The sequence below is a fragment of the Glycine max genome, chromosome 10 (genome assembly GCF_000004515.6).
Source record: "Glycine max cultivar Williams 82 chromosome 10, Glycine_max_v4.0, whole genome shotgun sequence".
Lineage (NCBI taxonomy): Eukaryota > Viridiplantae > Streptophyta > Magnoliopsida > Fabales > Fabaceae > Glycine > Glycine max.
Genome location: NC_038246.2, coordinates 42,641,893 through 42,666,551, shown reverse-complemented (window position 1 = coordinate 42,666,551; position 24,659 = coordinate 42,641,893). Strand labels below are relative to the sequence as shown.

Sequence of the window (24,659 nt, the reverse complement as noted above, 5' to 3'; positions counted from 1 at the left end):
ATGTGGTTTGGGATGTAAAAATAGATTGGGCCCAATGGATTAATTTGCTCAAATGGATTGGGTTGGTTCATGCAGTTCAACCCTTCAAGCCGACCTGCACAATGCATCAACCCAATTGTTAAACTAATGACCTATTTGATTCATTGATTTGTCTATTGAACCAATTGATTTCATAAAATACCTATCTTTGTCAAATAAAAACTCCAAATATAATTATGATTTTACATTTTTTTATCAATAGAGGAAATTCATATCCACTCATAATGGATATACAAAGATTTAAAAAAATCCTACTAAAAATACTAAAAAGCACCTGGTATGTTTCAATCTTTAATAATCTTCTCAATAACTAAGAATGAATCTGGACCAATTTTTGTAGCTATCAAGAACTAGGATTTGTAAGCGGTGTAACGAAGTGAAAGGGGAGAATCCAATATATATAGAACTTTGAAATTGATCCAATTAAGGTAATGTTTTTTTTTCTAAAAAAAAGTTGGAATGACCCATTAGATTGATTTTTTTTTCTTGAATTAGGTTAGGAAGTTAGATTTTCATAGACACACCACAAACAACTTCTATTTTAGATCAGAATTCACCTCTTACTCACTACACACATCACATGCTCCCTGCCTCCCCTGCTCAGTGCTCTCAGCAATGCTCCCTCTTAGTACCGCATGACTCCTTTAACCACTCATCTCTGATCTCAAACATGATACGTATATGTTATTGTGTATGATTTGCTAACGAATTTTCAATGAGTCAATTACATGTTGTTTCAATTGTTTTAATGATACTCGGGTTGGCTCCTTCGAATGCTTAATGCTAGCAAGTTATTTATATCTTAAAATACCTTAATTTGATCCCAGCTAAATTATTCAATAAAGACTTAAATATGTTTTTAATTTTTAATATATATCCAAATTTTGCATTTAGTCCCTAATAAATTTTTACTTTGTAATGGGTCTTTAATATTTAAAAAGTTTTGTATAAAGTCTCTACCGTTAGAAGGAATCCATTAACTCTTGATGTAATCGTTAACTTGACACGTCGACAAACTATATGTGATGCCACGTCGAATTAAATGTGACACGTCGACAAACTATATGTGATGCCATGTCGAAAAATAGAAGTTATATCTGCAAAAATGGACCCAAAAACAGACGAAGGCGAGGGAGGGTATGGTGAGAGCGGCAATCCTATGGATCAGTTCCACCGTAACGAAGCTATATCCGTTGTTGCCAACGAGGGTTTCTTGGGCGAGGAAGAAGATTGATGATTACGAGGACCCTTACAATGATGTCAATGTCAAAGAAAGGTTCTTCAATCTTTGTACAAGAACGATGATTTAGGGTTTTGAAACAGTGACATCGAAGAAAAGAAGCCTTCGCCATCATCGTTGATTTTGGATGTCGTCTGTGTTTCGATTGCAGGTGTCGGTGGCAGTGGAGAGGGTGTCGGTGGTGGTGGAGGAAGCGAGGTTATGGAATCTAGGGTTTTAGGGAGGGTTAATGGGTTTCAGAATCAAGGGTTTAGAGGAAACAAGGTGGGTGTCATAGGTGGGATTGGGGTTGAATTAGGGAACCAATTTGGGAATTTGAGTGAAATTGAGGATGAAGGTGGGAATGATGGTGTTATGGTGAAGGGGATTGGACAATAACCACATGATGGGGTTGTTGGGATTGTGGAAAATGAGGGTTTTGTGATACAAGGTCAAGGTGGTGTTGGTGGTGGTGGAGGAGGTGGGAATGTTAATAGGGTTGGTGGAAATGGTGTTGGGAATAATGCGAGTGTTGTTAGTAGTATTAATGCTAAAGGAGTTGAAGGTGTCGGTGGTGGTGGTGTTGTTGGTTCTGATGCTACTATATTGTTTGTGAGTGATTTACATTGATGGACTATTGATGTTGAGCTTCAAACTGAGTTTAGTAAATATGGGTCTGTGAAGAAGGTGAAATTTTTCAATGAGAAGGCAAGTGGGAAGTCAAAAGGGTGCCCATTTGAGTTTTTTTACCATTTTGTTACAATTGCTTGCAAGGTAGGAATGGAATGAATGAGCATGTTTTTTTTTATTTTAATTTAATTAAAATATGATGTCATATCAGACGATACATGATCAGCTTACATATCATATTTAATCTGATATGACATCACAAATAATTTATCAACGTGTCAAATTAACAGTCACATCAACAATTAATGAATCTTTTCTAAAGGCAGAGACTTCGTACAAAACTTTTTAAATATTAAGAATCCATCACAAAACAAAAATTTATTAAATATCAAATGCAAAATTTAGATATATATTAGAAATCAAAAACATATTTAAGTCTTTATTAAATATACTAAGTTATCTATATCTTAAAATACCATTGATTCATGCTCTATCTTGTTATCATAAAGTTCGCGCCTATTACATAAAGATTCGTTGCTTAAATGAATCAAAAAGCCAAAGTTATATGTTACCTATTTTATACCAATATTTTACAATAGCTTGTATTGGAATTAAGGATATATAAACCCTTTGTTTAATACTACTACTCTTATGGTAATGACATAAAGTGTTTGCATCTGTTAGAGGAAAAAAAAAAGGTGCAGATTTTATCGTGTGGTCTCATAAAGTTGTTGTATCACCATCACCAAATTATATTACCGAATGATTTCATAAAGCTGTTGTTAGCTAATTGATGAGAACTAATTAAGCGAGTGATTTTGAATTCTATACATATTATTTATCACCGAAATGACTCTCAGATACAGCAGCCACATGTGGTAGAAAATAGAAGTTGGATACACTGTATTAGTCTGCATATGACCATAAACAGATCTCTTATGCTAGGAAGATCTGGGGCATGGAGGGCTTATCAGAGATTATCTTAGACAACATGGTTAGCAGGTTTCTCAGAATCATCTGGTTTTTCAACTAGTTGGCCTGAAATAAGCGATATCAGAATGTCATTTGCGAATCGAATTCAAAGCTGGTTATCAATCTCATTTAGTTTTTAGTATTTTTCTTCTATTGAAGATATTAAAATTTTACCTTAATAGTTTAGATTCATCTTTCATATTAATTAATTTTAAGATTAAGTTATAATTTTGATCACCTTAATTTCTCAAATTCATAATTTTAATCTCGTGATTTTTAATTGTAACATTTTGTCTTCCTAATTTTATAAATTGATAATTTTGATTCACCAGTTAGATTATTAAATAATAATTATAATTAGAGTTATTAAGTTAATTGTAAATAATTAAAAATTATTAATTATTAAAAAAAACTTTAATCAAGAACTAGGATTTATAAGCGGCTTAACATGATGTAACGAAGTAAAATGGTTTTTTAGTATGAAACAGTAGTCTAAGTAATATGTATTCATACAAAAGTATACTAATCATTGGTGTAAGTAATATGAAACATTTCAATGTCGAAGTTTAGAGTTTGTTGTTAATTATTTGAACAAATATCAACAAGCAAGTGGAGTCTAACTATTTTTTTTTTAAGTCGGAGTCTAATTATTCTTTATTGGAACCATTTTTGAAAAATTCACATTTAGTTTGTTAGAAGACGCAATAAATAAGGTGATTGAATTGGTAAGAGGGTGTGTGAGTGAAGAGAGAAAAGATTGCCGAACTCATTGAAAGTGGCATCATTCTCTCGTAGAGACTTTTTCTCATCTTTCTTTGTTTTCTTTTTATTTGGAGTTTTTTTTATTGTGATGTACATGTTGTTTTGATGCACAACAATTTATGACTCTGTGTTCCTCTAACTTTTTCTCTCTATTCCAAATTAATTTACATACAATTTTCTCAACTTCGAAAAAAAAAATCAATTAACAAACTAAATAAGATGCATAGGTCTGCAAGCTGGAACAGGTTTTCTGATGATTACTTCAAGCATGCCACGACGAGTTCTCCATCTTCAGGACATAGATCATCTTATTCTATGTTTGATGGCAACAATTTGCCTACATATGACCCCATTGCAGAGTTGGCTAAGAGGGAGAGGGCACGTGTGAAGTTCGCTGAGAATGCAGTGCATGTTATCCCTTTAGTGCTAATTATTTGTGCCATCATTCTTTGGCTCTTTTCAAATCCAGGTGAATGATATAGAATAACATGCATTAAAGTACGTACAAATTTATTTCTTGAAACGTATATCTGAGTTTCAAAAGTTGGTTCTTCTTGATTGATATGATTGCATTTTTGATAATGAAGTTTTTAAAGTATATACGTTTTGTTGACAAAATAATGTTAATTTGATATGATATGTAAATTCTACTATATATAGATCATTGTTGAGGTTGATAATCTTTCCCAACCTTACAAGGGAGTGTGTGTCTTCTTCTAATATAAACTTTTTACAAAAATAAAATAAAAAAGATGAATTAAACCTTCCAATGCGTGAAATAAGATATTATTAGTCATAATTGAATTATTTATAAAAAAATAAAATGTGTCTCTAGATTATAATTTTGTATCATTGCTTATTTGATTATATTTTAAGAAAATCAAATGTCGTGTACTTTATCTTTCTCTTTGAATTATTTGACTGATTAGTTTTTTTTTCCTTTCTGTTTTTTCTTGTAATAATAGATGTGGGAATCATAGGAGATCCAATAGGAGCAAGAATCGAAGGATTAAGTCTTGAAGGAGAAATTGAAAATGATAGTGACGGTACTCAAATGGGTTTCTTACCTATTGTGACCTCAGAAGAAATATCAACGACAGAAATTGGTGCTGATAAAGATTCGATAATTCCAAAGAATTTTTAGTGAATGATTTTTTATTTTATATATATGCGGAAAAGCTAAAACTAGTCACCTTAATTAACGTGTATTATTGAAACTACTAATGTAATATTCTTTAATTGCTTGAATTATTTCCTAAGGTTTGATCAAAGAAAGCACAAGTTTTTTTCTTTTGGTACTTCTAAACATTTTATACATTAATAAGATTATAAAGAATTAATCGTCATCAGAAATCAAATTTATTTTACTTTGTAGCCATGCATATATTTAATTATGTGTAGGCCTATCATTTTTTTGTATTTATAACTCCTAAATATTGTCTAGTTATGTTTTACATTAAATTAACCTCAAGACACAAGAGGTTGGCTGAATATATAGCATTTCAATTTTGACAAGTTAAAATGTAATTAAGTACTTTGTAAATTCGGGTACCCATTATATTTTGATTTATTTTAAATTGAGACACTAAATATATTTTACTTTGATTTTTTTTTGTAAAAAATGTTCTTACATGAAATTCAATGAGAGTTTAGGTTCAAATACACTACAAGAAAAGCATATATATATTAGAAGGATTCACTTGTATGAGTAATGATATATACTTCAACACCCATTATTAATTTTAAACATCTCATTAATATATATTTTTTTATTTTTTTATCTTTTTCTTCTTATCACTTCATAAATCCTCTAATACAAATATTTTTCTTTCTTTTTATCATTATCTTTCTCCCAAAGTATTTAATAGCATTGTACGTGAGTGACCATTTATATTTTTTCCTACTTGTATTTAGGGGCAGTTAAGTTTACGTATACTTTTATTTTCTATTTTCAATTGTTTGTTTTCATTTTTTAATTATAAAATTGTCACCTTATTTTTATTTTATTTCCTGTTTTTAAATATATATTTGTATAGAAAATACAAAAAAAAGTTGTTAACAGGGTGTTTCCTGTACAAATTAATTAAAAACAATATGGCAAGTTTGTGACTAAAAAGTGAAAATAGAAAATGAAAACAAGAAAAAAAACGTCCCTTGCATTTTCTGATTTTATATTCTGTTTCCATTTTTTAATTATATATTTACTATTTTGTTTTCAATTATTTATTGTTTTTAAATATTTGTACAAGAAACGTAAAAACAATTATTTTTCTACCATATCATTTTTTTTCTTACTAAATCAACTTGAACAAAGTTACACTCACATATATAAAACTTAAAGCCATTAAATCGTCCAATCTTTTGCAACAAGGTACATTAAGGATCAAGTTATTCAAAAGCCTGCATCAATTTCAGGCTCATCTACCAAAAACACAATACATGGAAGGAAGAAACATACCCAACAAAGCTGGCAATAACGAGAATGAAAACTGAAAGCAAGTCATTAGAACCTGTTTAAATACAAGGATTGTTAAAAGTGTTTTTAAGACCTCTTCTACCAGAAAAAAAAAAAATATTTTCAGTAAAAAAAACTCATAAAAACATTTATGACTTGTATCCAAAACAAATGCTTAGTATACTTGTTGTTTATAATAACGGGAATAACTCGATCGCAATGGTTGATCCAAGTAGTCCATGTCTTTAGGCCCCATGTTATTTTCAGGCTTCAAGTCAAAAGTGTTGATCAAAGATCCCGACATGGATCAAGTGCAACATTCTGATAGCAAGTGGAGAGCCAGGTAATATGCATTCCCCACTGCCAAATGAAGTAAGCTCAAAATTTCAACCTTAAGAACCTTTCTGGTGAGAACACGTGTGCATTATCCCAAATGCTTGGGTTCTTTCCAATAACCCACTTATTGATTAGAACTTTTAGGACATATGATAGAGTAAAAATGAAAAAAAGAGTTATAAATTTAATTAAACATTAAAATTTTAAATTAAAGTGTGGTTTCAAAAATTTTTATGTCTTTCTGATTTATTTCTGATTTATATGCCGTTGTATTAGTCCCTAAGTAGATCCTATTAATTATAAAATAAAAATATCTCAATTTTACTATTAGTTCTTCTATTTCCTTAATTATATAAATTTTGTGCTCAAACTTTTTTACAAATTTAATTTCCAATATCTCAATTGTAGTTCATTAATATGTTAGCTTAACATGTCTAATATTTAAGTAGAACATTAACATGGTACTCAAATGTGCATCAACACATTTATGTTGACGTGATATTCTACTTTATTATCATCATGTCAGTATTTCTATATTAAATATTATAATTGTACATTTAAAATAGTGAGGGTAAAATAAATTAATTTCATGAAATAAAAAATAGAATGACAAAAGTATTCAATGGAATATATACACGTATAAGCAGACTGGAATTACGACAAAAATATATAGAGGGAGATAGGAATTAATATACATACAAGGAATAAATGTTTGATCTGTTTTTTATTCATCTTCTCGCTATTCCCTTGAGAAATGTCCAGCAAAATATCCAACATGTCGTTATTGGTGTCAATTTTCCCTTCCCTAGCTCAGCTTCATCCATTCGTCAATCAAGGGTTCCAGTACCTCGAACAACTTGTCTATGTTTTTTTGGAAGGCAAAAGTTATATTAACATTAATAGTTAAAAAGGTACATCAATATGAAATGGGAAGTATAGTAAGGCACTATACATATATACCCCTATGTTAACCCAAAAGAGTTAGCAAAAAACCTGCAGCTATACCAAGTATATGCAAAACAAAAAATACCCTCATAAACACCCAAACAGATTCAAACACCACGAGGAAAAAAGGATCCCCTCTGTGAAACCCCTTTTACATGCAATACATTGCCAAGTGACATGCTTGATAGAATTCAGACAGTGTGCCTTCTAATGCCTTGAGGATCAAACACACCAAGTTTGGCGTTCCGGTTGCTTTCAAGAGATAGAGTTCCCGCTATGTGCTTGTACTCGTCATTACCTACAAACAAAAGTTATAAGATTGGTTTGTTGATAAAAGGAAAAGAAAAAAAAAATCATGAATTCGTTAACAAAAAATCAATGATTAACAACTAACGTTTAATGATAAAAATTAAAATAAAAAAAAAAAAACATTATCTACATAGGGAACCAAATGGCGAGACACAAACGTGTAAGTCAAGAAGTTAATGCGTTAAGAGTTGTTTGGCCGACATCATTAAGAAGTTCCTGAAGTTTTATATGTCTATGGTTTTGGTGGAAAACAAATGGCCGTGGCATATATTTCTAAGTTCTTGCCAAAGCGGTGAGACCGGGAGAAAGATCAGGCTGTAACGGTTCTGTCGGGGTTTGTTCTGTCTGAGAATAATGTGTCGTGGGTTTGGAGAATCTCTTTGAGTGCGTTTGGCGAAGAGATTATGATGGTGGTTGCTTGGCCTATCTTGATGCGCATTCTTGTACAGTTCAATGGAGTTTCTGATGATAGTGAAAAGGGAAGGTCCTGGTGGAAAGTTCGTAATTTTTCTGCATCTTGCATGCAGTTCGACAAACTGTGCTGTGCGAAAGAAAGAAGAGGAAGAATATGGATTAAACCTATTTCACAATATTTAATCTATTTACTAAGACAAACATAATAACATAATAAAACAATTATTATTTAATGAGGAGGGCATTACGGTCATTACCAGTGAGATTTTTTCCGTTGAATTCAACAATTGTCAGCTGGCTGCTTCTAATTTGGCCAGTCACACGGGCACCAATGCCCCTTAAATGAAATATTGACACTTTTGTATTTACAAATGGTAGTTAGACATTTAATATAAGTATAGATAAAAAATAATTTACTGAAATTTATGTAACTTAAAAGCATGTAGACCAATTTGTAATTTAATCCTTCCTCGTGTCTATATATATATATATATATAACCTCCTTTCAAAAAAAAAATTAAATATATATATAACCAAAACTGTTAATACAAAATGCATGATTTTACGGTTCATAACATTTAATATATTATGATGAGTTTTCAAATTTCATAAGTTTTTATAACATTATTCAATAATTACGACCAATTACAAATGGTATGTTTATTTTAAACATTTTATGGTATTTTTTACATAGACACATAGACATATTAAAAAATATTTAAAATGGTTTATATATATCATTAAATAAATAAATAAATCTAATTATTTTTAAAATAAAAATATTATTTAAACTAATGATGAATGAAGAGTAGTAAAACACAAGAAGGGTCGCTAAATTGGTCGCTATTTGCTATTGATATTAGGTAGTGTCTATGCTAATATGGTGATTGCAACAATGAATTAACTAATATCCATAAAGGTGTGGAAAAACATAACCAGTTCGTATGATGACTTAGCTTTATGGTAGAAGAATAAAAATAAACATCTTGAATAAATTTAATTTAAGTCAAACCATTGGCTTAACGGCAGCTCAATACCGTTTAACCACTGCCCAGCTAACATAACTCCTTCTCAGTCCATCCCACCAACTTGATGAAATGCATATTCCAACCTTGCAATGTAGAAGCAACTATTATTTCTTCTAATTTTTTTAATATATAATGTAGTCTTTTTTCTGGGTAGGTTATCCAATAATGAGCAAACTTCAAGTATATAAGATGGATCCTATGGTGGCCCAAGTTGTTAGAACTCTTGATCAACATGGAAAAGTTACTCTTAGTCTATTCTCTTCTCTTTTCTGTAGTGATTATCACATGCTCAGCCACTACTTACACGGTTGGAGATAGCTCTGGCTGGGACATTAGCACAAATCTTGATGCATGGATTGCAGATAAGAATTTCAGAGTAGGGGATGCTCTTGGTAAGTCCCTCAAATCTCTTGTTATAACTCAAGGGCATTTGAAAGAGCTCATGAAGAGTATATTTGAATTTATAAAAATAACTTGTAACTTTTGTAAGCTCTTTACTTTAATTAGACTCTTGGAGCAATCTAGGCTCATTTTAATAACTTATTCATTGGGAATTGAAACTTCAGGTATAGGTGGATAGTACTTTCAATCAATTAATAACAAAATTCATGGAGATCAAATTTTATGCTCTGCATTTGTAATTTTTAAGATAAAATTTATTTGTATCAGAGACTAACAACAAATCTTTGAGAATTTATTTTTTTTCCTTTCAGTTTTCCAATATTCATCAGGCCAAAGTGTAGAAGAGGTTACAAAAGAAAACTTCAACACATGCAACACCACCAATGTTTTAGCAACTCATGGAAATGGGAACACAACAGTGCCATTGACGAGAGCTGGAGACAGGTATTTTGTATCTGGAAACAAGTTGTATTGCCTTGGAGGGATGAAACTTCATGCTCATGTCCAAGGCGACGATAAATCACTAGCACCAACTCTAGCACCTAAGGCTGTGGCTGGATCAGATCAAAACACCGCCACACTTCCACAGTCTCCTTCATCAAAGAAGAACACACATCTTTCGGCAGGAGCGGCAAATCCTGCAAGGGATGCACTTCATCTAGTTTATATTGCTCCTATGGCTGCTATATATGGGATGATGAAGATTTGAGCATCTATGAAACTTTCTTTTTTTTTTATGTATTATTTTCATATTTTGTTATATTAATTCGAGAGAGAAAAAAAAAGTGGCAGTTTTGCTTGGTTTGGAAGAGTCATATACAGCACACGTTGTACATGATTGTTGAACATATTTAAAGGACATGCACATTCATATTGTTTTATCTGTAACAACCCTAGCATATTGATCCCTCATGAAAATGTTATGCACGTTCATATGCTCTGCCTTTGAGGTAGGGGTGATCTTGTTACTCATTCAGAAATCACCTTTCACTATGCAGAGATCACCTTTCACTATGGACAACATCTCGCCGATTAAAATAAAAAATAAAAAACTAAGGACAGCATCTACAAAAAAAAAAGGTGTTTTAAAATGTTTAAGAATATTTATGTTTAATATTTTTAGCCGTATATTTATTTGAATAAAAAAGTATTAATAAAAACCCACGTTTTATTTTTGAGTAATGATAATTGTGCAAGTTTACACTAGTGTTAACTCATGTGTTGATATACAAGCCACAAGATGACCTAAGAACAAAAAAAATTAAAAAATACAAGCCACAATATAATTTGTACCTCTCTTTTGTTTTTCCATCAAAGATTCTTTATATGCGTTCTGAACCTTTATCCAACAAAGTTTAATCATTTTAGAGTCTGATTGTTTCAGCGTTAATGTCATGGGAAATGAAGTCTAGTAGTAGAATGGGCAATTTTTAGAGCATTTTTGTTATAGCTAATCCTCCTCTCACAGTGGATTAGCATCTTTTTTTTTAATAAGTCAGTCATTATAAAGAAAATTATATAATTGGCTATATTCTAATTAGTTTACAACGGAAATTAATTTGCATTATAAACTAACCATTATAGGAAGGAGATCTAGTTCACTGGTTAAATAAGATGTGGGGGTATTTTTTTTTTTTATCAAATGGGTGTGTGAGTGTTGTAAATTCATAATATGTTTAATTGATACGGATAAAAATAAACCATTATAATAAAAAATTATTATTTTATATTTTAATTTTATTTATAAACTAGCCACTAATTTTTTATTAATGAAATGGTATGCATTTTTCATTATTTTTAGTTTATTTCCATAAATAAAATAATTTTGTAGTATTTTTAAATATTTTTCAATTTTTACATATTTATTGTTATAAAATTATAATAAAATGCATATGCAGAGAAAGACTTTATATTATCATTCAATCACAAATTATCATTAATTATTTTAAGATAATAATTTTAAAGATTATCAAAATTATCATTATGATCAATGATTCTTTAAAAAAAGTTACTCTATAACTTTTTTCTCAATAAATTAACTGAAATAAAAATATAAAAACACACGGTATGGTCCACAAAAATTAGTTAAGAAATTAGTTTTGAAGTTCTATTTTGTTATAATTTTTAAATCTGATGCGGTAGTATAAATTCCACAAAAATAAGTTAATAAGCACATTTAAGAAATTAAGCATTCATCCGAGATACTCTAATTGGATAATTTAAACTTTTGTGTGAGCCGTACAATTAATATATGATATAATTATGTAATAATATATAGATACTAATCGATAAAGATGTAATAATAACGTAGAATTTGTACTGATGGGGCTGTGCTGGTCGTACCTGCACAACTTAGTGTACTACAACATTGGAATTGTACTAACACACTTTCTTGTTTATATTGCCCTGTAAGGAATGGGTAGACCTTTGTCCAAAATCCTCACTCCAGCCACACGCCTCAGTAGACCATGGCCTCATTGGGTGGTAAGTTTTGCACTAACTCTATCCTTATGCACAGTTAGTACCTTTACATTTTTTTTTCTCCAATTTTTTTATTGATTTCGTGTTGCTTTGCAGGGTTACAAAATCTAAGCGGCATCAATTTTCTTATCAAAAAAGAGGTATTCTTTTCATCAAGAAAATTATTTGAATGTGCATTCACTGTGTACAACTTTTGTTGTTGTATAAAGTTGCTGCTAATTACTTACTAATGGGTCTGTTTTGCATAAAATAAGACCGATAAAGGTCATCCTAAGTACACTTTTTGCATGTGTTTAGAACTTTAGATCTGTTAGATCAACCAGAATCATATTAAAATACTGGTTAATGTGATTTCATATGTGAATGTTCATATGTTTGATTCTATATATATTAAAAAAAACTTATAACTAATTTTGATTTAAAATATCTTTGGGTAGTTTTGTGTTGAATAAAAAAAATACATTAAAGCATTCACACATAAATTCAAAATCAATTTTAACTCAGATTAATTTCATTCAAGAACAATTTTGCAAACGCTTACTCAAGCATGCACACTTCTTCTATGTTTAACATTAAGAGATTTCTCAATTAAATTGGCACAATTTGTCAATTTAGTTATTGCTTTATTTTCATTGAGCTCATCAATATGTAGAAAGCTGATTTTCGGAGTGCATGAAACATTTCAGAAATTAATTTCCGAAATGCATTTAATATATTCTAGAGATAAACTTTCGAAACATTTGTACATGCTAAAATTATGGGGAGGAAGTGTAACACTGGCACCAAGGAAGGGGTGGAATGCTAGTGAAGATAAGAGAAGGAGGTTATGTGCAAGAGATGGAAGAGATATTGTGATGGAAGGGGAGTAGGTGCCAGAAAAGTGGGGTGCTGAAAAGTAAAGGGGAGCGGTATAAGAGGGAGGGGTGAGAAAGGTATTTTGAGAATTTTTAAAAAATCGCAAAAAAAAATGGGAGGTGTGTAGGACAAAACAGAGAGTGTAAAAAAAATCATCCTCCATCCAATTTTAAGGAAACCCAAGCTGAAATTCACTTCACCCGGTGTGGGTTGGCCTAGTTTATTGGCCCATCCTCTTATAATAGTTTTTTTTTTATCAAGATTATATAATACTTTTAATAATGATAGTGCAAAAATCTTACGTACTTTTTTATAGGTTAACTCTTTAGATTAAGGCTTAACAAAAGTTAGAGAGTGCAACTTTTTTCAACATCAAATGTTTTAAAGACAAAATTTAGTTTTAAATAATCAAATGGGGTAATGGGCTTATCTGTCTGGCATTGGCCCACAAAAGACTCGTCTGAAAAAACAATCTTTTAGTCCAGTTCAATTAACTAAACCTAAAAAAAATATATTAGCATGCACTGGGCTGACCAAATTGACCGATCCGAAATAACAAGTAATCCTTTCGTTCCTAATTATAATATTTTTTTAAAATAATTCAAATTCTTCAAAAAATACTGATTAGTTTAATTAATAACATTAAATATATAAATAATTTTTATTATTTTTTAAAAATATCCTTAAAATTATTTGAACTCTTTCTCTTTTTATCTAATTACTCTCTGTTTAATTAATGATTGAATGCTAGTTTTATTCTCCAATCCTTATAAAAGAGATAATGCATTTATCTTTTTAATTCATAGTATTTATTATAAAATAATTGAGAATATTTTGATGAAAATAAATAAATAAAAAACTTAAAAAAGAGTATTAAAAAAAACAACAAACAAATTTGATAAAAGAATCTTATATCTGAGAACAGTGAGAGTATATTTGTACACAGCATGAGTGTGTATCAGTGCACTGTGCATGTCTTGCAATTTTTAGAATTTAGTGTGTGTCTCATGTTTCTGCAAAGGAGGTTAATGAGTTATTGTAAATTTGTTGAGAGTGTCTTCAATTCCCGCAAATAAATAAAAAATCCTGTGCTTTCGCATGTTAAGACACATTTTGTTTTCCTTGTCCTTAAGAAAGGATGTTGTATGCTGCAGGGTCCAAAAGTCAATGCGAAGTTCGAGCTGAAGCCGCCACCATATCCACTGGTAATAAGACCTAAAGTTTCAATGTTTACAAGAGAAATCATTATGATTTTTCAAGAGGAGCCATGTTTCTAATGGCACATTGAAGAAAGAATACTTAGCTTTTTATAGTTTTCAAGTTTACTTTCTATAGAAACTTTGGTTAGTCTTATTCTAGTAAAGAAACTTTAAAAATGAAACGATTTATGCACAGAGGCATAAGTTACTTTGGTTAGTCTTATTTTCTACCCATCATACTCAAAACTTAAAATGAATCACACAAGGCTTCTAGTGGGAAAAAATTAGGTTACCTCTTCATCCTATTTTATAAAACCAAAAGAAGAAAATTCTAAAACTGTTGTGATAATGAAATGTTTCAGAATGGTTTGGAGCCGGTGATGAGCCAGCAGACACTTGAGTTTCATTGGGGGAAACACCACAAGACATATGTGGAAAATCTGAAAAAACAAATTGTTGGGACAGAGCTTGATGGGAAATCACTAGAAGAGATTATAGTGACATCATATAATAAGGGTGACATTCTTCCAGCTTTCAACAATGCAGCACAGGCATGCATGCTTGTAACCAGAAACTCTTATTCATGTTTCAAAACCATGGCTTAGGAATCAATTAATCAATCTTGTAATGCGTACTGTGCAGGTATGGAACCATGACTTCTTCTGGGAGTGCATGAAACCAGGTGGAGGTGGAAAGCCATCCGGGGAGCTTCTAGAACTGATTGAAAGAGACTTTGGCTCATTTGAAAAATTCCTTGATGAGTTTAAGGCTGCTGCTGCAACACAATTTGGTTCAGGATGGGCTTGGCTTGCATGTCAGTAATAACCCCCTTCCACCTTACTTTATGCATAAGTTACAATCAAATTTTTGGAAAAACTAAAACGATAGAACTTCTACAAATTAATTTATGCATAAGTCAATTTTAACTTATAAGTTTATTTTATTTTAACTTTTTTTATGTTATTCACTTATAAGTGCTTATCAAGAAATTTATCCAGACAGAGAGTTACATATCCTTCTTGTTCATTCACTTTTTTGTTGATGAAATATAGATAGAGCAAGCAAATTTGATGGGGAAAATGCAGCAAATCCTCCTTCACCAGATGAGGACAACAAGCTAGTGGTGCTCAAGAGTCCCAATGCTGTGAACCCCCTTGTTTGGGGAGGCTATTATGTAAGTAGTAATAATATTATTGTTCCTTACTTATCTTGAAATATGAATGATAGTTGGGTCTAATGAGTTCATTTCCCTGGTAAATTCTGATGTGATTTTATCTTAATTTCTTGCAGCCACTTCTTACCATTGATGTTTGGGAGGTATTAATCATATTTGCCTTTTGTTTGTTATTTGATGAAACAATTTGCACATACAAGCTTTATAACAGTCATTAATAACAACTTGCTGACTTTGTAATACTTGTTTTCATTTTTGTACAGCATGCTTACTACCTTGATTTTCAGGTGATATTTTGCTCCAAGCATTATATAATTAATGGAAGAGTTGCTAACTCACTGTCTGACATTTTTTTCCTATACACTCTCTAGTATTGGTTGAAATTTATGTGAATCTCACTAATACGGTAATGGGCTCACCAATTCGGAAATGAGATCCACATATTTAGTGAGACCCATATGGATTTTATCCAATAAAAGAATGTGTTGGAAAAAGGGTGTCAAAGAGTGTGTTACTAGCACTTATCATACAGTTATTAGCGAGAGTTGTGTCCAATAGATAAATTTAATTATGACTTGAGACTTTTTTGTTATCTTTCCAGAACCGGCGCCCTGATTATATATCAGTGTTCATGGATAAGCTTGTTTCCTGGGATGCAGTGAGTTCTAGACTTGAACAAGCAAGGCTTTAATTAACCAGTGCATGATGCTGAATTAAATGCAGAATAAGTGATTTATCCTGATAGTGATGATGAATTGGATGGCGTCATGAGGAATAGTGGATTATTTTTATCTAGAAAGTGTACGATGGCACATCTTTTGTACTTTAAATAGGTGTTGTGGTATCAGGCTAAATCACTTCAGCCTGCAGATTATGTTCTATAATTAGAAATCTTAGTTATGGTTCTCTTTGTGTGACTGTGTGAACAATAAAATTGCTTATGCATGAACATTCAGCAAAATAATACTATGTTGTAGAACCTTTTCACGTAACTTGTACGAGAGCGTATCTTTTTTTCCATGAGCATCACTTAGGATTCAAGTTGAAACTACATTATAAGTGAAGGGATTGGGAAATAGGGGAAGGAAAGTCACATTTCTGCATAAAAATGTGTCTCAGATTAATTATGACACAAATCTCCATCACAGTCAACTGTTTAAAATTAATCCTACCAAATTCTAAAACCAACCAAACACAATATCTTGTAAAATAGCTACAGCCTACAAGATCCTATACCCACCCAAATACCGGTCATTTGGCTTCAAAGTTGTAGGACTGTAATGGATTCAGACTACTTTTACAGAAGCAGAACTGTAATGAATCCATTCCAGGCACATTCTTCAATATACGTGTTTCCAGTGGTATATTGCAGTAGAATGTTAAGGACACAGTTTTGGTATATTTTATCATATTTTCAAGCTTTCAAACACAAAGCATAAAGTTATACTATTGGCTTCTCTGTTATTTTTTTTTGCCTATAAATCTATGCAAAGCGATCAATACAGGTGAATAATTCTTAAAAATCACAATCTCTACCCTTGTTCTCAATGTTGACTAGGTATTTCTCAAAGACTCAAACAGCCGTTGAACCAAGCAAGTGTTTTGTTCAGAAGCAAAACAATCTGTGAACCCTTAGCATGATAATAATTGGTGGAAACTTAAATTCTATCTATAAATGACCCTGAAGAAAGGGTGTTAAAAAGGATACTAATTTCAATACATCATTATAGGAAAATAGGAGCCCGAAGATTCAGTGTGGGATAGGAACTGCAAAATCTAGAACTAGGTAATGTGCTTCTAGCTGAAGTTGTGGTCCAAATGAGAAATATAATTGTAGATAAAACAAGAGCTATTGTATGTGTGCTTTCAAAGTAGAAAAAAAAATGGTTATGAATTCGAGACAAAAAGTTCATCCCAAATGATGTCCATGTCTAAGGAGGGCATTCTACTTAACTGAACACCTTCCACATCTGATGTCTCATGGTGTGTGCTTTTGCTTCTCTCAGTTATCTCAGCTCCAAGCCTTATGGATGAATCCTTGCCACTTATACTTTTCAATTTGCCATTCTCATCATTGTGCTTATTGCTTGACCCTGGTGGTGAATCAGTTGGCTTCCTATGAGAAGAACCACCTTTTGATATTGCTTGTAGTTTTGCCTCCACAAGTGCAGCAGTGGTTCCATTTAGAGAATTTGCCTGAATTACATGCTTGAGGTCAGGGAAGTTCAACTGAGCATACTCGCCTCTTAGTATATATGCTGCTGTGTCATATGCAATGGCGGCGTCTTCGGCTGTGTCGAAAGTCCCTAGCCAAACCCTTGTCCTGTTTCTTGGTAATCTAATCTCAGCTACCCATTTCCCCCAGTGTCTTTGCCTCACACCTTTAAACAGCTTGCCTCTTCCACCATTCTTCATAGGCTGAGTCCTAGTGGCACTCAACCAATTCTCGTCGAAAGACTTGGACTGTGAATTTGATAGGCTCTTGTTCATTTTGTGTGCATCCCCACTACCTGCTTGATGCTGGTTTTGGACAAACTGAGACACATGATATGAGGGGTCTGAAGTTGCTGACATGACTTCACCACCTTTGATATTTGAGGATGATATTGATGAGTACACCATGGAAGGTTCCTGCAAAAACAAAGTCAAGTTTGGAAATTTTGGTATGGCAGAAGAGGATGCTAAGGAAGTTACTGGTTCATCAAAACATGGTGCTATGGTTAATGGTGGGAGAGTTTCTAAAAGATTTAGAGGAATGGAGCTGTTTTTTGTGTCTGAGGCTGGGAAGATAGAATTGGATTGGTTTTTCTCTTTGCCATTCTTGATGTCTTGATGGACATTGAACTTTGCAGGGATATGACTAATCCAAGTGGCTAAAGGTGCCTCTTCTTTCATTGAAGTAGGATTTGAACATGAGAAAAGGTTTTCAGGTGATGATGCTATTGATGAGTTTGCCCCACTTTTTAATACATGAAGATGATTAGAGGCAGTGAGAAAGTGAGAATGGCCTCTTATAATTGCATTGTCCAAAAACTTTGATCCTGTTGCCATTTCTTACAAACAAGTTGGAAATTTCTTTTGTGTGAAGATTTCCTTCTTGGGAAATGTATCCTTCATATAGATCCTTCAGGCAGTAAATCCGAGACAGATAGAAATGATTAAAATGCATGCACTACACTAAATACATTTCCTTCGGGCTAAGGCACACCTCATATTGGAAGGTATCAATTAAGGTTTATTATTATAATACTAAAAGGAACCTACTTTGTATTTCATTAGGTATTTGTTATGGCTTCAATGAGGTATATTTCTTTATAAGGATTTTATTTTCTACTTACAATTTATGCTTGCATTCTATAACATGCTTTTCCTTCACAACCAATCGGAATCAGACAGCTCAGGCTTTTTTGGATCAGCTGTCATACAGGATGCAAAGCATTGAGAATTGACATTCGTTTAACGACAGAAACTTACTTAATTTAAGACCTTCATGTTCATTGTTTGTTATTATCCCGGGTATTATTCTTTTTTCTCATTAATAATCATGTGATTTTGTTGAACACCCACATGCTATATTCTTCTCTTGACTGTGCTAATGTAAATTAATGTAGACACACAATGAACCAATGACAATTTTGTTTTTTTGTCACTGATGCATTTCTTAGACACTAGGCATGATAAAAAACTATGAATTTATAATAATAGATATCCACTGATCTACTGATGAAATGTCTTTTTTTTCCTGGTAAACCCGATATATCTCGTGATAAAAAACTAAAAATAGACTAATCATTTGAGATACTAATATTTATTTGAGTTATTTTCTCTGAATAAATGTTCTTTCATATACATAAACTTAGAGATTGCATTTCTGACCACATGCTTAAAGAATATAATTATTTGTCAACCATACCATATAAGTTGAAATGTCTTTCTAATCACCGAGTGAGGTGGCAAACTACATAATTTGTTCTCCTTAAAATGCACTAATTTTGAAGGGTTTGGCGGTGCAATTGATTAACAAAGGTTAGTTATTTGTTTTTTCCTTTCTGGTGGTGGAAACGAAGGCTTATTTTCTATATTATCATATATACACGAATACTATATTTATCAAGGATTTAATTTTAATATCCTTTGTGTTAGTTTGATGAAGTCATTGCTACCTTTTTCCAAGACTAGTATTAAACAAATCCTTAAAGAGCGTGAGCACAGCAAAGTATGCACTTTATGTATTTTCTTTTCAGCCCGCACTACAGTGTCTTTTGAGAATGGCTTAAAGACACTGAAAACGGTTCATGTGGTAGATGCAAAAAATGAAAGTGCACCAGAAGCTAATGGCAGTATCCACCTCCATTTTTGAGGCTACAATGATTAGAACTGCACAACATTGTGATTCATTGCTCTAATCTTAAGCCATCCCATTTATTTCATGCCACATGGCAAGACCACTCTTAGGAAGTAAACACAATTTTTTAAAATGCTTATATGCGAGACAGATTCTAGGCATCTTTCACTCTTCATGTAACTTTTTAATAACACACTTTATACCATTTACAATAGGTGTAGCTGTTTTCTCAATTACTTTATAAGCCATGCACATGGTTCTGACCAGGAAAGAATGTGATGTATACCACGAACTAAAAATTGCTTAGTAAAATAAACAGGACAGGAGGTCATGCATCTGATTTTGCTTTAGTTAGCTGTCAACTTTTCCCAAATCAAACCATGATTCTTTATTCCTTGCCTTGTTTTGTACATCAGCATTGATAATCAAGAACAGATTAATTAAAAAAATGAGCCTCTTCCACATCAGCTCTGCCTAAACTGAGGATCATGGTGGTCTTGCAGTTTGTCTAGTTGATTGAATAAAGATGTGGCTTGGTTGGCACTTCATCACTCGATGAGACATTTCATAAAAAAACAATGGTGTGAAAGACTGAGTAGATGGTGCCCTAAGCCAATAACCTCTACTTGACCAACTCTTTGAGATTGGACATTAAATTTCAAAAGTTAATATAAATAACAGAAAATGCAATACAATACTACCGTTTATTTAATTATTATAGTATTATTGTATTAATATGAAATTTTAAAATATAAAATATTAAAGAAACAAAGAGTATTTAAATGTTTATGCATCGTTGGTTGAAGAAATTATTTGGTACTCTTAGACTACTTAGTCTATAGTCCCAACTAATCTCTAGATGACACACATAATCAAGTGTTATTAAATTTTTTCTTTTAAATTGAAAAACTTAAATATATGTAATTAAAAAATTAGTCGGTAGTCTAAGATCTCCTAATAAATTCCTCCTTTTCATAACTCTTCTCCTTTATCTGATTGAAGGAACAAATCATTCTTACATCTGTATTTAACGTTTTATGCTCTCAATGTTTTCTTTCTTTTTCTTTTTTTTTGAAAGTCACGCTTTCAATGTATATAATCAATTTCAGCATCAATTTTAAAATTTAAAAAAAATCAATTTGTTAAAATGGTATACGTACAAGAGTTTCAGCTTCAGCGGAATACGAGTAAAACTCTAAATATAATTGAAGTTCGCTAATTGTTTTTAAGTGGTTTAATGAATAGTTATTTAATTCCATTTTTTTCCAATGCAAGCATCCGTGCAACCAAACGTATAATCAAGTCAAAATTAAGTAAATATTCTAGCTAATCCACATCTTTTATTTAAAGAGTATATTTGTATGACTTTTTCAATAACACTTGTGCTAGTGTATGAGAGAGTGGCATTGGTACATGATGGTATTATTTTTTTTTTGCAGAAGGTACATGAGGATATGTTGGCTTGTTAACTTGTACAACTACCCTATGTCTATTAAAATTTTGTAATGGGTCACAAGTTAAATATTATAAGATGGCTTTTAAAACATTAGTCATATGTTTTTCTTAAAAGAGTTACAAACCTATATTACCATATTTGAGATCAAATTCGGTTTCATAATTCACTCATATTTTGGATTCAATTCTTATTGGTGGTTCTTTATTGTTATGTCACTTACAATTTTTAACAAATTAACTTGTAGCACGCCTTCTTTTATTTAAGAGTAAGAGAATCTCGTAGCTCTCAAACTTTGATTTCACCAAAAAAGAAAATTGGCATGGGTTTCATAAAAGGTATCAGTACATTGTAACTACTCCTATACGGTTGGTCGAGAAACGCACACACTCACACTTTTACTTTTGGTATTCCACTATACGTTCTGTTGTAGGATTCATGAACCTCTCCAAGCAAAATATTCTAAAACTATGGACAATTATTAATTACCAGTTAGGGTATTGAAAAAGATAGATCATTTTACAACAAGAAACCACCTTAGTAAAAGTGAAAAAGAAAAACAAAGGAAGTTTAAATGTATATCAGATAAAAAATATTGAGTAATAATCTTTTCTATTTTATCAGAAAAAATTAAAAACAAATATTTCCTTAAAATAAAATGAATTATACATGCACCAAACTAATCTTTTTCTTCAGCATATATACCTCTTTCAATCTTGAACGAATATGATAGTTTTGTCTCGGAGGAAACAGAATCTATTTCTTATTTAAAATCTTCCGGGTACAAATATATATGTAGAGGCAAATGCATGAACCCTACGCCATCATATATTATAACATTATTTGTCCACATATTTAAATCTAACAATGTTGATCGTGAAACACAATATGAAATTATGTTTGTAGTTTTTTGTTATTTTCTTCAAAACGATCCAAGGCATGCCTAACATGTCTATGCTACGCATTCTTCAATGATAGCATCGTAAATTGTTTTTTTTCAAATTTTTAATTAATTCATTCATATAAATTTGGATTTACTATATTTTTAGTATCTAAACTTTTTAAGAAAATTGTTATTAGTTTCTATATAATTATTTTTTTTTTACTGATTTTAGTCTTTAACTTTTTTCCGTCAAAGTTAAGGGACTATATAAGAGTAAGGAAAAAAACCAGTTAAGAATGTTGATTAGTAAATTCAGCATTAAAAATAAAAATTTTAAAGAATTTAATTACTAAAAAATAGTAAATCATTTTTTATGACCAAATCATCTTTTGTTTTTGTAATAAAAAAAATTTTAGAAAAAAACATGTGGAAAAAATGGAGTTACTTTAACATTTAAATGCTAGCTAGCTTATGGGTTATGGCTAACAAGAATAAAAATAAAGTTGTAATTATTACCAAGTAATGGCCCTTCGATTCAAGATTCAAGTATGCTACTACCTGTAACATCCCAATTTTCGTAAACTAGATTAAAAAGGATTGTTATTTATAAATAAATAGAGTTTAAAAAAAATGATGAGATTTTGTAAATAAATAAATAAGGAGATATAATTGTTAATTAAAATAATGATTTGAGAGAAAATAAAAAGGGTATTTTATTTATTTGTTTGATAGAGAATAAAATAAAGTTTGCTTTTATAAAATAATAAATAAATAAATAGAGTAAACCTAGCTATAAATAGCGTTAGGTCAGTTTTCAAACTGACGGTGCCTCTTCTTTTCCTCATTTTCGTTTTTCTCATTCTCCTCTCAAAACTCTTTCTCTTTCTCGCAGCTCACCAAACCTGTCTCAGAAAAACGACGATCTTGGACTCGTTCACCGTTGGATCGTCGTGAAATTTTAGTACCATGCTCGCAACCCGATTCCGAGAATTCTCACCGTTGGGAATTTGGTATCATGTATGAGCTAAGAGAAATACCCCTCGCATTGTAGTCTTTCCTTTCCCGCAGAAACTCAGAGCTATCTTGGTAAAACTACGATCCCGGTTTCGTTAACCGTTGGATTGTTGTGAATTTTGAATATGTTGTTCGAAATTCAATTGTGCACGCTTTGACCGTTGGGATTTGCGAGATAATGTTCTTGGAGGGAGAAAAAGGAATCGCATGAAGATAGTTCAAATGGAGGCTTTAATCCCTTCTCCGTTTCTCTGACGTTTGGTACTCTACCGGAGCAGTCGGAGAAAAAACTGGAGAAATTTTAGGGAACCGTTAGAGATGACGCTATCGCTATGAGAAGACACGTGAATCCGCTTAGAGGTAAGGGATGAGTTTATCACAATTGGGGGTTAGAATGAACATGTGTAAGGATCCTTAGAGAACTAAATTTGGGTTTATTTTGGGATGTTTATTGAATTATAATTTTTCTTTATGATTATGAATACAATATTATTGTGTTCTATGTACCAATTGACGTCCTGATGAGAATTGATTGATAAACTTGAGTGCTCTTGATGTCTTTGTGTTAACCCATGATTTTGATTAATTGATTTTGATACAATTGTGAGAAACTATTTCAGAGGTTTTACATCCCATGTTGTGATAAAACCTTTTGTATAAATTGTTATGTTGAGGTTATGAAATGATGATTCAAACTGTGAGTATGTGATAAATTGAACATGTGACGGATGATGAAATACATGTGTATTGAGATGAGATGTGTGTATTGAGTTGTGAACTATGAACTGTGCAATCACACAATTGTAAGACCCTTTAAGGGCGACGAGTATTGTGATGGGATCCACTGTGGGAACCCGACGAGTTAAAATGATTTTGAAAACAATTGAGTAGATGTGTGTATTGCATAGTTCATAGGTAAAGTGTATATGATTCATGAGGTGTGATAACATGTTAAATTGAGATTATACCATTGTGATTGGGATTAAGTGTATGTGATAAATTGAGTATATATATGATTGAGATATATATGTACATTGAGTTGTAAACTATGAGTTGTACAATCACACGATCATAAGTCCCTTCAAGGGCGACGAGTTGATGTTAAGTCCCTTTTAGGGCGACGAGTTGATGCTAAGTCCCTTTTTGGGCGACGAGTTAATGATAAGACCCTTAAAGGGCGACGAGTTAAAATTATTTTGAGAACAATTGAGGAGTCGTGTGTTTTGTACAATTCATAGATAGAGTCTGTGTGCTAAAATGTTTTCTGGGTTGGACCTGAATCAGGAGGGAGAGGCCCTGACGGACTCTTCGGAGTGTAGGCCTTGGGGGTCACATGGTTTAAGTGTTCCTTTAAGCCTATGTTGATCCCATATGGTTGGAGCATTCTCGCAAAACACTGTGACCCTGACTGATCTCCCTATGATATTACCTAGTGAGAGTGACTTGACTTGCTAGTGTGTGGTTTGTCTTGTCATGTACTCCTAGGCGCCCGACAAGGTTTTTCACTGACATGGTACCACATTGCATATAGGCTTGAGTCTTAGCATAACTGTTGCATACGCTTGTTAATTGTTTATTATGAAATTGATGTGTTATTATGTCTTGATCGGAGTGTGTGGTTCCTGTGTATTGTGATTGATGATTGAAAAGTGTGATTGATGAATGACAAGGTGATGAAATAGTGTGAGATATGCTAAGTAAATTGTATTTGGCTACTATATGTTGTGTTGTTTCTCTCTAGTAG

At 31.9% G+C, this 24,659-nt stretch overlaps 4 protein-coding genes and 2 pseudogenes across 4 annotated transcripts; 4 read left to right on the top strand and 2 right to left on the bottom strand.

Moving 5' to 3' along the window:
* Window positions 1–1,144: 1,144 nt before the first annotated feature.
* LOC102659934 (RNA-binding protein cabeza-like) lies at window positions 1,145–2,047 on the top strand (annotated as a pseudogene).
* A 1,794-nt stretch (window positions 2,048–3,841) lies between these two features.
* LOC100813926 (uncharacterized) lies at window positions 3,842–4,766 on the top strand. Its single transcript, XM_003535422.4, has 2 exons — window positions 3,842–4,091; window positions 4,588–4,766. The coding sequence occupies exons 1-2, from the start codon at window positions 3,842–3,844 to the stop codon at window positions 4,764–4,766; spliced, it is 429 nt and encodes a 142-aa protein (XP_003535470.1).
* A 1,599-nt stretch (window positions 4,767–6,365) lies between these two features.
* LOC112998193 (cytochrome P450 76T24-like) lies at window positions 6,366–9,143 on the bottom strand (annotated as a pseudogene).
* A 182-nt stretch (window positions 9,144–9,325) lies between these two features.
* Window positions 9,326–10,437, top strand: LOC100500505 (uncharacterized). Its single transcript, NM_001248400.2, has 2 exons — window positions 9,326–9,501; window positions 9,823–10,437. The coding sequence occupies exons 1-2, from the start codon at window positions 9,342–9,344 to the stop codon at window positions 10,218–10,220; spliced, it is 558 nt and encodes a 185-aa protein (NP_001235329.1). The 5' UTR covers window positions 9,326–9,341; the 3' UTR covers window positions 10,221–10,437.
* Window positions 10,438–11,941: 1,504 nt separating this feature from the next.
* On the top strand, window positions 11,942–16,238 carry SODB2 (iron-superoxide dismutase). The gene is made up of 9 exons (NM_001250972.2): window positions 11,942–11,995; window positions 12,089–12,132; window positions 14,002–14,052; window positions 14,409–14,597; window positions 14,689–14,860; window positions 15,099–15,220; window positions 15,337–15,363; window positions 15,484–15,507; window positions 15,822–16,238. Exons 1-9 carry the CDS (start codon window positions 11,980–11,982, stop codon window positions 15,909–15,911), a joined length of 735 nt encoding a protein of 244 aa, NP_001237901.2. The 5' UTR covers window positions 11,942–11,979; the 3' UTR covers window positions 15,912–16,238.
* A 602-nt stretch (window positions 16,239–16,840) lies between these two features.
* Window positions 16,841–18,413, bottom strand: LOC100819431 (ethylene-responsive transcription factor ERF062). Its single transcript, XM_014763282.3, has one exon. It carries the CDS (start codon window positions 18,269–18,271, stop codon window positions 17,108–17,110), a length of 1,164 nt encoding a protein of 387 aa, XP_014618768.1. The 5' UTR covers window positions 18,272–18,413; the 3' UTR covers window positions 16,841–17,107.
* Between the last annotated feature and the right edge of the window lie 6,246 nt (window positions 18,414–24,659).